The sequence below is a fragment of the Octodon degus genome, unplaced genomic scaffold (assembly GCF_000260255.1).
Source record: "Octodon degus isolate 3935 unplaced genomic scaffold, OctDeg1.0 scaffold00100, whole genome shotgun sequence".
Classification (NCBI taxonomy): domain Eukaryota; kingdom Metazoa; phylum Chordata; class Mammalia; order Rodentia; family Octodontidae; genus Octodon; species Octodon degus.
This window is the reverse complement of record NW_004524676.1, coordinates 8,685,022-8,696,342: the sequence shown is the minus strand read 5'-3', so window position 1 is coordinate 8,696,342 and position 11,321 is coordinate 8,685,022. Positions and strand designations below refer to the sequence as shown.

At 50.6% G+C, this 11,321-nt stretch overlaps 2 protein-coding genes across 4 annotated transcripts in view; one reads left to right on the top strand and one right to left on the bottom strand.

The window, feature by feature from the left end:
- The first annotated feature begins 7,378 nt into the window (after positions 1-7,378).
- On the top strand, positions 7,379-10,074 carry Fkbp11 (FK506 binding protein 11). Of its 2 annotated transcripts, XM_004638618.1 has the most exons (6): positions 7,379-7,515; positions 7,641-7,706; positions 8,005-8,092; positions 8,329-8,362; positions 8,673-8,743; positions 9,840-10,074. In XM_004638618.1, exons 1-6 carry the CDS (start codon positions 7,390-7,392, stop codon positions 10,055-10,057), a joined length of 603 nt encoding a protein of 200 aa, XP_004638675.1. In that variant the 5' UTR covers positions 7,379-7,389; the 3' UTR covers positions 10,058-10,074. The 2 variants fall into 2 exon arrangements, with proteins under 2 accessions (XP_004638675.1, XP_023579296.1); XM_023723528.1 differs by lacking the exon at positions 7,641-7,706.
- A 408-nt stretch (positions 10,075-10,482) lies between these two features.
- The window catches only part of Ccdc65 (coiled-coil domain containing 65), an 11,541-nt gene continuing 10,702 nt past the window's right edge, over positions 10,483-11,321 (bottom strand). For both annotated transcript variants that reach the window (XM_004638664.2, XM_023723527.1), the window contains exons 7-8: positions 10,936-11,088; positions 10,483-10,844 (exon numbers count right to left, since the gene is read on the bottom strand). In XM_004638664.2, coding sequence (XP_004638721.1) covers positions 10,527-10,844; positions 10,936-11,088 — 471 coding nt within the window. In that variant the 3' untranslated portion in view covers positions 10,483-10,526. The remainder of the gene's footprint in view (positions 10,845-10,935; positions 11,089-11,321) is intronic.

Genomic DNA, 11,321 nt, shown 5'->3' with positions numbered 1-11,321 from the left:
AGGTAGGACCTCCTTTCTCAAGTGCTTGTTTTTTTTTTTTTTTTGTTTTTTGTTTTTTTGTGGAACCAGGTATTGAACTCAGGCCCTTGAGCTTGCCAGGGAAGTGCTTATTCTCCTGAGCTGTCTCCCTGGCCCATCAAGTGCTTTGCTTATATGTTTTTATTTTTTATTTTTTTTAAGAACACTTTTTTTTTTTTTTTTTTTTTTTTTGCGGAACCAGGGATTGAACTCAGGCCCTTGCGCTTGCCAGGGAAGCACTTATTCCACTGAGCCATCTCCCCGGCCTGCTTGTATGTTAATAAGTAACTTCAAGATCTATAGCTTTGCCTTACTGACAGTGGAGTGCCCTTAGCTGAGTGACAGGCCAGAAAGGTTGTTTTGACCCCTCAGCAATTTGGGGGAGAAAATGCTTTACAGTCTCCTGACCCTAGTACTCAGCACGGGGTGCCAGGAAGGAGGTAGAGGCAAGCCCTCTGGTCACGGCAGCCCCACCTTCTAGAACACAAAAGCGCATCCATCTTCTTTTGATGAAGGACCCAGACCCAAGGCATGCTTCAGGAGAGTCTGGGCCCAGGAGCTTCTAGAAACCCGAAGAAAGCCAGTGGGAGGGCTTGGGTTGCCAGGTGGGATGAAGGATAAAGCTGCCCTTTTATTCTAGTGTGTGGGGGCACAGGGAGGAGTGAGTAGGAGTTTCTCAGCTGAATGACAAGGCCGGAAGACTGGGGCTTTTGCTGCTGACTGGTCAAGTGCCTAGATGGGTCAGAACAAAAAGCTGGCAACTTTACTTGGTGCTTTCTGCGCTTTTGGATCTTTTAAAAATGGGTCAAAGCAGTGTCCTTAGGAGTAAGGGATCCACTTTGGGGCTGCTATGGAATCTCAGTAGTATACCACTTGGGGCAGTGGGAGTGGGGAATAACTGCAGAGGATGCTTGCTTTGTGTGTGTGTGTGTGTGTGTGTGTGTGTGTGGAACTGGGGATTGAACTCAGGTCCCTACGCTTGCCAGGCAGACGCTTATTCCACTGAGCCATCTCCCCGGTCCATTTTTCTTTTTTTTTTTTAATTTTATTTATTTTTATTTATTTGTGTGTGTGTGTGTGTGTGTGTGTGCGCGTGCGTGTGTGTGGCCAGCTCAGGCCACCAGGGGGCGGGGCTGGCTGGCATGTGGTGCTGGGGGATTGAACCGCGGTCCCTGTGCTTTTGTTTGGTTTAGCTTGTTCTAAGTAGGTGCCTTAGACCACTGAGCCATCTCACCAGCCCTTGGCCCATTTTTTTATAACATATTACCAAAGTCTGTAGGACTTTATTACAGTGAACAAGGAAAATGGTTTTATAGTATTGTTTTCCAAGTGTTTCCTGAGTGGTCAAAGCAGTTCAGAGCTAGAACATAACTCATAGTGCTTTAAACTATTTAAAATGTCAGAAATTGACTTCTGGTTTTTGGTTTTTTTTTCTTTTTTGGTGGAACCAGGGATTGAACTCAGGTCCTTGCGCTTGCCAGGCAAGTGCTTATTCTACTGAGCCATCTCCCCAGCCCCTCCATTTGTTTTGGTACACCTTTTCCCCATGGTGATTTAAATGACCTTCAAGTCAATATAAATATTTCATAAGTATTTGGCCATTTGAGTATATACCTGCGTGATACTCCACGTCTTTCCAAAAGGAGAAAAAAAAAAAAAAATACTGAGGAGTGAACAATTGACACTAGGTACAATCTAGAATCTGTTACAAATACTTGTTTCTCTGAGGCAAAGGTACCGCACACCTGTCACCCAGGAAAACCACCCCTCCAACTTAGGGCAGTTTTTTATTTTTAAGCTGTGTCTACAGCCTTTAGCCACTAAGTAGGTGCTAAGTGGCAGAGCTATGTCCCCAGCGTATGCCATGACCAGAGGAGTAAGTTCCGGAGACTCCTTCCCGTCAGTTCTCAGAAAGCTGCTCAGGGTGGGGCAGGCTGGCGCTCAGTTAGACCCAGATGCCTTTCTCTTTGGCGCCTTTCTTTGTCTGATCGTTTCAATGTATTTGTGAATGTTTAATATGCACAGTACACACCTTAATCCTCTACGTGCTTATTTACAACAGTGCCAACAGCACGCTGGGTGACACTGTAGACTCCTCCAGGTTTGCCGTGGTAACATTTGTGTGGCTTTCCTCTTGCACGGAACCCCTTCCCTTGATGTCTCCCACATCACCCTTTTTGTAGGTTCGTATGTATGTGGCCAAAGGAACAACCCCATTTCCTAAAAGGCCTAGACAACATACACCAGGCTCCCCTCCTTTCCCTTTGTGTTCATCATTTTGGCAAATTCCTGGAAGATGGCAGTTCTTGTCCTTAGTGCTACTGCTGCACATGTGGGAGGTGTATGCGCTTTCTCTCTCTCTCTCTCTCTCTCTCTCTCTCTCTCTCTCTCTCTCTCTCTTTCTTTCTTTCTTTCTTTTTTTGTTGAGACAGGGTCTCACTGAGCAGTTCAGACTGGTCTTCAACTCACTTTATAGCCCAGACTGGCCTCGAACTTAGTGCAGTCCTCCTACCTTAGCCTCCTGAGTGCTGGGATGACAGGTATGTGCCACCTCGCCTGGCCTGGATCTCTTTTCTTTTTTACATATTTGATACAGGGTCTTACTATGTAGCTTGGACTCTTAGTGATCCTCCTGTTTTCAGCCTCCCAAGTGCTGGGATTATAGGGGTGCCCCACCACCCCCAACTAGGTGGCCACCTCAGCTTCCCCAGGGGCAGGGCTGGTGCGCATATGGTGCTGAGGATCAAACCCTGGCCCCTGCGCTTGCTGAAGCAGGCACTTAGTCCGCTGAGCTGTCGTCCACCCTCTGGATCTCGCTTTCTAAGCCAGTGCTGAAGAGGTACAGTGTCACACTGTTCACCGGAACACCAGAAGTCTCAATGCTTGTCCTTTTGCTGCAAGTTTTTCTTCCTAATTAGGTTTCCTGATCTTGGTTGCTGGTGTAGGTAAAAATCACTTGAGTTCCTCAGAGGGGTGATGAGAATTAGGACAGGGGGAATGGAAGTCTTGAATGTGGTAGAGGATGATCAGATTCACAAGTGTGGAAGTGAGGAAATGGGGTTGAAACTGTCTTGTCAAAAGGAGAGATGGGTCACGTGCGACAGAAGAGTAAGTGGACCCTCAGGAGCCACTTTGGCTTCAGAGCTGGTAGGGTGGAGAAGACACTGAAGGCAAAAATTAGCTTGCGGCTCCCTTCTTCCTGTAGCAGGTGTGATGATTGTGGTCTGCAGCCAACTTCCAGCCAGGCAGGAAGCTTGGGAATGAACCTGCTTCCTGCAACCCCATCACGCCCTCCCACTTTCCCCTCCCCCCATGCATATGGAGAGCTGTTCTGGAATAGAGATGAGTGCCCACCAGGAACTCCTGGCATTGGAAGGCCCAGCCTATGGGCTCAGCACAGGGATTTCTTTCCAAGTTTGGAATCTGGTAAAGATGGCTACTTTCTTGAGTTTAGCAAGTAGAAAGGGGAGAAAGATGCTTTTGTCTTTGCCAGCTCTTGCATTGACAGGATGAGCCTTCCGTAAGGGGGAGGGTGGCCGCTTCATAGCTGGACGAATGGGTGCCCAGTGGCACCTCCAGGGGCTGGGTGCACCTCTCAGCATGTACTGACCACACAGCAGACACACGAGCTCTTGTGCAATTGCAGCACCAAGAGGAAACAGAAAGCTGCCGTGCTTTTGATCTGGCAGCTGAAAGGCACACGGACCTGCCAGATGCATGGGTGAATGAGTTCGTTATTGCCCAGGCTGCTGTGACGTGGGCCCCGAGAATCTTGGGAGCTGCAGAGCCATGGCAGGGTCTGCTGCTTGCCCTGGAGACATCGCTTAGTGCTCTCTGATGACTCCTAGCTCCAGCCAGGGTTGGGTCTGGTCTCGTCCCTTTCCCAGAAACATCTCGTCTTTCTCTTTCAGATTCTTAACCCAGTCCAAGGGAAAAGTGCCTTCCCTGGGACCTCCTGAGTCCAGGCAGGCTTGTGCCATGCTTTGTGGCAGATACTGTCTGCAGTAGCTCTGTCCTTGCCACCCCGGCCATCCCCCCTTCCTGTTGTGGTGCCGCTGAGGTCCTGCTCTGTCAGAGCAGTCCATATGGCTACCCTTTGCTCAGAACCTTCCAGTGTTCCCACAGCCAGAGTCTGACAGGCAAGGTTCTCCACATAACGTTTCCTTTTGGGCCAAGCTTTTTAGCCATCCTGGTCCTTTTGTTCATTTGTTTTTGTTTTTTGAGACAAGATCTGGGTATGGATCGATAGCCCAGTCTGACCTGTAACTCACTTCGATCTTCCTGCCAGAGTTCCGAAGTGCTGCGATTATGGGTGTGTAGTACCACACCTGGCAGTACATTCACTTCTTCAGACATCTGGCCCTCTGCCTTTTACCGTTTCTTGTTCTGAAAAAGCCTACTGCAGGATGTAGTTTGTTTGCCCTTACACGAAGCTGCCGAGAACCTCCCTAACCACGAGATTTCGTTTCCCCCGCAGCACCCCTTGGATATGCCCTTGTACTGCTATATGTCATATTTATTCAATATTGTATTTAATTACAGTCTTTGTAATCTAAATGTTACTGTGAAAGGTCCAGACAGCACATGAGTACACAGAGCACCTGCCGAACGGTCCTCTGCTCTGCCCCCGTGGCAGCCTAAACTCCTAGCAGCCTTTGGGAGCCTGCTTCACCATTCCAGGTCTCCTCTCTTGTCTGTTTTGCTGCTTGCCCAAGTTAAGTTTCTTGGTACAATTTAGGTATATATAATGCTCACATTCATCATAGGGATTGTGCTTGTACATAATCTACCTTGATTTGTTCTTTTTTCCCCTCTTTGTGTCTCTCCCTTTCTCTAAAATTATTTATATATAATTTATATAATTATATAAATTTATGGGGAGATAGCTCCGTAGAATAAGTGCTTGCCTTGCAAGCACAAGGTCCTGAGTTCAATCCCCAGTACCACAATAAATAGATAAATAAATAAATTTAAATATACATGTGTTATTTTTTGAAACAGTCTGATTGAGTTTTCTGGACTGGGCTTGACTTTGTGGTCTTGGTGGGATTGTAGACTTGTGCCACTGCGCCCAACTTCTAGTTCTTTTTTCTAAGCATGTGCACACATTTGGGAAGGGTTAAGGGGGCCTGCCCCTTAGCTCAGTTCTTTAAGTGGCTGCTTCAACAATGCAGTCAGGCTCAGGTTGCTGTGGTTCGATCCCCCACAACACAAGACAGCCAGTCATGCCTTGAAGGCATTCGGAGCAAAAAAAAAAACACTTCTGGGAAGGGTTAAAATACAAATGGTCTCACATCATGTGTTCTATTTGTCTTTTTATCTGAGCATATATACATTTGTCTTTCATGATCTTCCAGTTAGCCTATCTTTTTTGTTTTCTGGTACTAGGTATTGAACCCAGGACCTTCATACTGGGCTACATCTCACCCCACATACACTCATTTTTTTCTTTGTGACAGGATCTTACTGAGTTGCCCAACGAGGTTCAAATTTGCAATCCTGCCTCAGCTTCCCAGAATGCTGTGATTACAGGCCTGCATCACCACACCTTGCTATCTTCCTTTTTAATGGTTTTTCATTTCCTAGTGTAATTTATACAAAATAAATAATTTGCCTGTTATCTGTTATATGGAGATTGTTGTGCAGCAAGCACCTCCAGGGCTCCAGGCATGATCAGTCTGACCCTTGCCTTCTGTAAGGCAAGGGAGATGGAGGGAGTGAGGTAGGTTCTCCTGCTAATGTTGCTGAAGGTGCACCTGAAGTTCCTAAAGTGGGGAGCACTGTGAACTGGGAGAATCAAGACCTCATGGAGGAGACACCTGACAGGACGACCAGAGCATAAGTGAGGGCATGCAGAGGGAAGCATGGTGCAGGGTCATGTGATGCCAGGCAGCAGGCAGGGGGCAGGAGGAGGATGGGTTCAAGTCATTAAGTGAACAGTAGAGATGCAGATGAAAACATGAGGTTCTTGTCTCTTAAGAAGCTTTCATCTTAATAGGATAAAAGATCAGTTCAGAAAAGCAGATTAGGACTAGAGGACAAAGCTCTTAATTGGCACACTGAGGAATCAATGTTGTTGGGCTTTTTTTTTTTTTTTTTTTCCTCCAGAACCAGGGATTGAACTCAGGCCCTTGCACTTGCCAGGGAAGCACTTATTCCACTGAGCCATCTCCCCGGCCCCTTATTGGGCAGTGTAGAGCCACAGCAAGCTTTCAGTGGACAGGTGATATGACAAACTAGAGAAGTGGGTGTCAAAAGCAGGAATGAATATATATAGTCTAGGCTAGCCTTGTCTTACCTCAGCATCCCAAGCGCTGGTAGTTTGTCAGTTAAGAGATGGTCTTATGGGTCATGCAGTGTGGCTCTCTCCTACTCGGGAGACCAAGGCAGGGAGACTGAGTTTCAGCCTAGGCTGGACAGTGTGTCAATTTATCAAAAATGTAGCTCAGTAATGGGCTCCATCCTCATCCCCCCCACATGCATATGCACACACGTGCCTGAGTGTGATCTGGGTTTGGGGGGTGTGCCTATAATCTCAGCACTCCAGAGGCTGGAGGGAGGCTTGGGAGTTCGAAGTCAGCCTGGGCTACATAGCAAGGACCTGTTGACAACAAAGGATGTGACTGTGTGGTGAGCCGCAAGTCTAGCATGGGCGCCTTGGGGTGGGGGGTTCTCGAAAAAAGATACTTTAGGCCGGCCAAAAAGCTCAGTGGAGTAAAACACCTGCTTAGGCAAACGCGAGGGCCGAAGTTCCATCCCCTGGCCTGCTGTGACAGCCCTGCCCCTCTGACTGCTGAGACCCGATTTGGATTGAGACTGAGCACAGTGACGCGCGCCTGTAATCCCAGCAGTTGGGAGGCTGTAAACAGGATCATTACAAGTCTGATCAACGCAGTGAGACCCTGTACACCCTGTCCTAAAATAAAGTTGTAGGCAGTCCAGACCCTGCCAGCGTGGTGTGGAGAGACCGTTGTGGAGGAAATATTCTGGACTCGCAGAGCTGGGTTTGAATCCTGCGCCTGCGGCCACCCCCTTGATGCTGTTGGACAAGCAACTTGGCGCACACTTCTCAGTTCCTTGGCTGTAAAATGAGCTCCGCTGTGCCTCGCTTTCGGGGTAGTTTCAAGGCCGCAGGAGGTACGCGCGCGCAGCTTTTCCTGGGCGGCCCTCCCGCAGCCCAGAACCAACCGCAGACCGACCAGTCAATCCTTGGCCTCTGGTTGCCGGCCGGTAGGGAGGGCTCCTGCGGCCGCCTCCCACGAGGAGGTGGGGACAAGGTGGAGCAAAGGCTGCGGAGGAGGAGCCCACCACCATGACCCGCCCGGTCAGTCCCGTCCGGCCTGTCCACAGAGGGGTCCCGCCGGTCCAGTCATGGCCCTGCAGCCCACCGCCCAGCTGCTCTGCCTGCTGCTCCTGCTGCTCAGTGGGGCGCTGTGTCGCTCCGCGGCGGGCTCCGAAACCGAAAGTCCCGTCCGGACCCTCCAAGTGGAGACCCTGGTGAGGAGCGGTCTCGGCTCCGGCTGCAGCGGGACTGGGCGGGGTTCAGAGGTGCGATGGGGCCGGGGCTGGGGGAGGTCTGTGAGGCTCAGGACGCGTCGGTGACCCTCGCGGCCCGGCCGCAGGTGGCGCCCCCCGAGCAGTGCGCGGAGACCGCCGCCCTCGGAGACACGCTGCATGTCCACTACACGGTGAGACTAAGCGCGGCTGGGAAGCGCGTCAGCTGGACACGTGGCAGCAGCCCGGGCGGGGGAGGGGGCCCCTCGGCACCTGGCCCCGCTTCGCTGCCCGCCCGCGCCACCACCCCCTCCGCACGCCGGGCTCCCGGGCGGGCGCTTCCTGCCGAGCCGTGCCAGCCCGGCAGGCTGCTTCTCCCGGCGGCGGCGGCGGCGGGGCGAGTGGGGTCCTCCAGAGCGTCGGTCTGCTCGGGTGTGTGGTCCCGGCGGCTGCAGGGAGCGGCTTCCGACTGCGAGGTGCTGCCCTCCCCAGGGCAGCTTGGCGGACGGACGCATCATTGACACCTCTCTGAGCAGAGACCCTCTGGTTATAGAACTTGGCCAGAAGCAGGTGATCCCAGGTATGTGACCTCCCTTTATTCTGCTTTTTCCAACCTTAACCCAAAAGCTACCCCGGAAATGCTCTCTGGGATGAGTAAGACCCCAGGGATGGTTCTGCCCCAAAGCCCCCTGGATGCCAGGAATTTGAGCAGCTGGGCAAAGCTCAAATGATGTTCAGGATAACATCGTGGATCTTCCTCCTGAGAATCTGGGGAAGGCGGGCAGCTCGCGGTTCAGCCTTGTCTTCTTTCCCAAGGTCTGGAGCAGAGCCTTCTAGACATGTGCGTCGGGTGAGTATCTGGGCCGGGCCAGGCCGGGCAGGGTACCCTTTGCCTAGGCAAAGATTTCTCCGCTGTCCCTGCGCTCCCAGAAGGCAGGGTAGTGTGGGGTAAAGTGCCCCAGCTTGGAGCTGAGGGGTCCAGATCAGTGCGACCAGAGGGCGCCTCTCTGGTTGTTGGTTTTGTTGAGAAGTTAAGCCTGGGGAGAAGGACACCTTTACTGACCAACCATGGGTCCTCAGGTGGGAGCAGTCACGTTCAGGGCTTTGCCATGGAGCAGCTGGCCACTGCCTCTGGCTGTAATATACATTCATTTCCTCAGAGAGAAGCGAAGGGCAGTCATCCCTTCTCACTTGGCCTATGGAAAACGAGGATTTCCGCCATCCATCCCAGGTAATCTGATGAGGCTTTTCTCTTAGGCCGCCAAAAAACCTAGTCGCTGAGAACTATAGGGAACTATAACTCCCTTCTGGCTCGCAAGGGCTTGCTAAAAGGAAGAGCAGTAGCTGGGGTCTCCTTCTGCAGGGCCACTTTTTTCTCTGAGAATCACCAGTAGAATCACGTATGTATCATCTGTGAAAGTTCCTGGCTTAACCTAGACCAAGGGCAGCTCTTGAGGAAGAAGCTGCCTGAGCCATGTGGGACTGCCGCCTGTGCTGTCCCTCCTGCAGCGCAGCCTAGGGTCTCGAACAAGAGAAATAAGCAACCTTTGAATGCTAAGTCCATAGTGTTTGATTTTTTTAGACAGGATCCGACTATGTAGTTTAGACTGGTCTTGAACTCACTGTGTAGCCCAGGCTGGCCTTTTTGGACGATTCACGACCTTCTGAGTGCTGGAAATACAGATGCCCATCACCATGCCCAGCTGTTTGCCTCTGTTTGTACTTCTCTTTCTAGTGCCTTCTGTTATATAGGCCCCTTTACTTCTTCAATCATGTGTTTTTTTTCTCTAGCTCTAATGTCAAAAAACCTGGTTTTGCTTGTTTTTGAGTCAGCTTTTTACCAGGCAGTTCAGGCTGGCCTCAAACTCACAGCAATCCTCCTGCCTCAGCCTCCCAAGTGCTGGGCTTATAAGCATGTGCCACCATACCTGGCAAAATACCTGTTTTCTAATAATCACAGTGTGCGCTCATTGGTTATTGGAATGTAAAAGATGTCTTGTTTAATTTCAGTCCTGCAAAAATCCTATCCATGTAGCTGTTTGGAAATGGGGTTTAGCTAGTAAGAGGTTTCTTTCATTTGAAAGTGGAGAACCACCTGCATGTCTCCTATTTCTGCCCTTTGCTGTGTGTCAGAGACCTGTCATTGAACCCAAGCCCCTGTGTAATTGGGTTAGCTGTCACTAGACTGCTCATAACCCTCCTTTGCCTTTATTGTGCGTGTTCACACCACAGCTTCACAGTTCACGGGGCTGTGGCCTACCTTCCCTGCTTTCGTTCACATAAAATGCACAAAGATCCTAACTGCCCCCCCCCCAATGCTTCTCCAGCGGATGCAGTGGTGCAGTATGACGTGGAGCTGATTGCACTGATCCGGGCCAATTACTGGCAAAAGCTGGTGAAGGGTGTTTTGCCTCTCGTAGGCATAGCCATGGTGCCAGCACTCCTGGGCCTCATTGGGTATCACCTATACAGAAAAGCCAGCCAACCTAAAGTCTCCAAAAAGAAGCTCAAGGAAGAGAAACGAAACAAGAGTAAAAAGAAATAATAAATAGTAATTAAAAAGAAAAAAAACCCTCTCTGCATTCTCACCTGATACTTTTTCTGAGTTTATATCTTTGTAAGTGGAAATAAGGTGCAGAGCTCAGAGAAAAGGCTTTCTGGATATGGGTCTTGCCTGGGGTGAGGTTGGAGGCCTGGGCCACCCTTTCCCCAAGCCTCCCCTTGCTGTCCTGTCTCCCTCAAGGGCCTGGCCTGCTGTCTGCCCACAGGATTTCTAGGTCCTCGTGTTGCCACTACACCATGCAGTCGTGTTTCGCCAAGCATGAGCCCGGTGGGCTGTTCTTAGCGCTCCCTGGGGCTGCGGTATTCCTCGGGTCCTCCGAAGAGACTATTCTGTTTAATGAGGCACAAGTATAAGGAACTACAAATTCTGTTTAAGTTTTTAATAGCAAGCACTCAGGTCTCCCAAAAAAAACCCCAAAATCTTGGGATTGGAAAGAGATTTCTGGCTTGTGTTACAGGGTGTGAGAGATGATATGGGCTGCTTCGATGATGTTATGAGCAGTTGGAGGCCCCCTGCTGCCTGGCGGGGCCACAGGTGCAGGCAGGGGCTGAGGCAGGTTGCTCCGGTGATTGACTATGAACAGCGGGTTGAGCTGGCTCAGCACCTCATCACTCACTGAGATGCCATCCAAGTACTGCTTGAGCAGCTCCCGCAGCTTCCTGTTGATGTCCAGCAGCTGAGTCCGCCTGTGCTGCAGGCTCAGTTGCTCCAGTTTCACTTTGTTGTACCTTTTCCAGAAATTCTCCATCCCTCTGTAGTCTGCCATCACCTAGGGTTGGCACAGAGAAGGTGCGCAGCAGACCCTCACACAAGGGCTGCCACCGCCCCCTCCCTGGCCCGCCGCCCCCCCCAGCCCCTACCTCTGCAAGCTCTCTGGTGGGCTCTTCACCTCCATCCTGCATCTCAAACTCCTGCTCCTCAGGAGTCAGGACTGATGAGTAGAAAGGCAGCACTTTCTCTTCCTCCGTTTCAAATTTCCTACATATTTCAGCAAGTTTAAGGATCCTTTCACCCTGTTGCAAGCAGGTGAGGATGAATTAGGAAAGGGTGGGTCTGGAGGCAGGGGGATTGATTTGCCCGCCTGCCTGCCTGCACCCAGGAATGCTCATCCAAAGGCCAAAGGCAGTAGTAAGTGCATCTGACACGCAGTGCTTACCACTGCCAAATGCCGTCCCAGTTAGTTCTCAGAACAGAATCAACTCTTTCCCTAATACTTCATTTAAAATGTAAGGGATTAAAAAAAAAA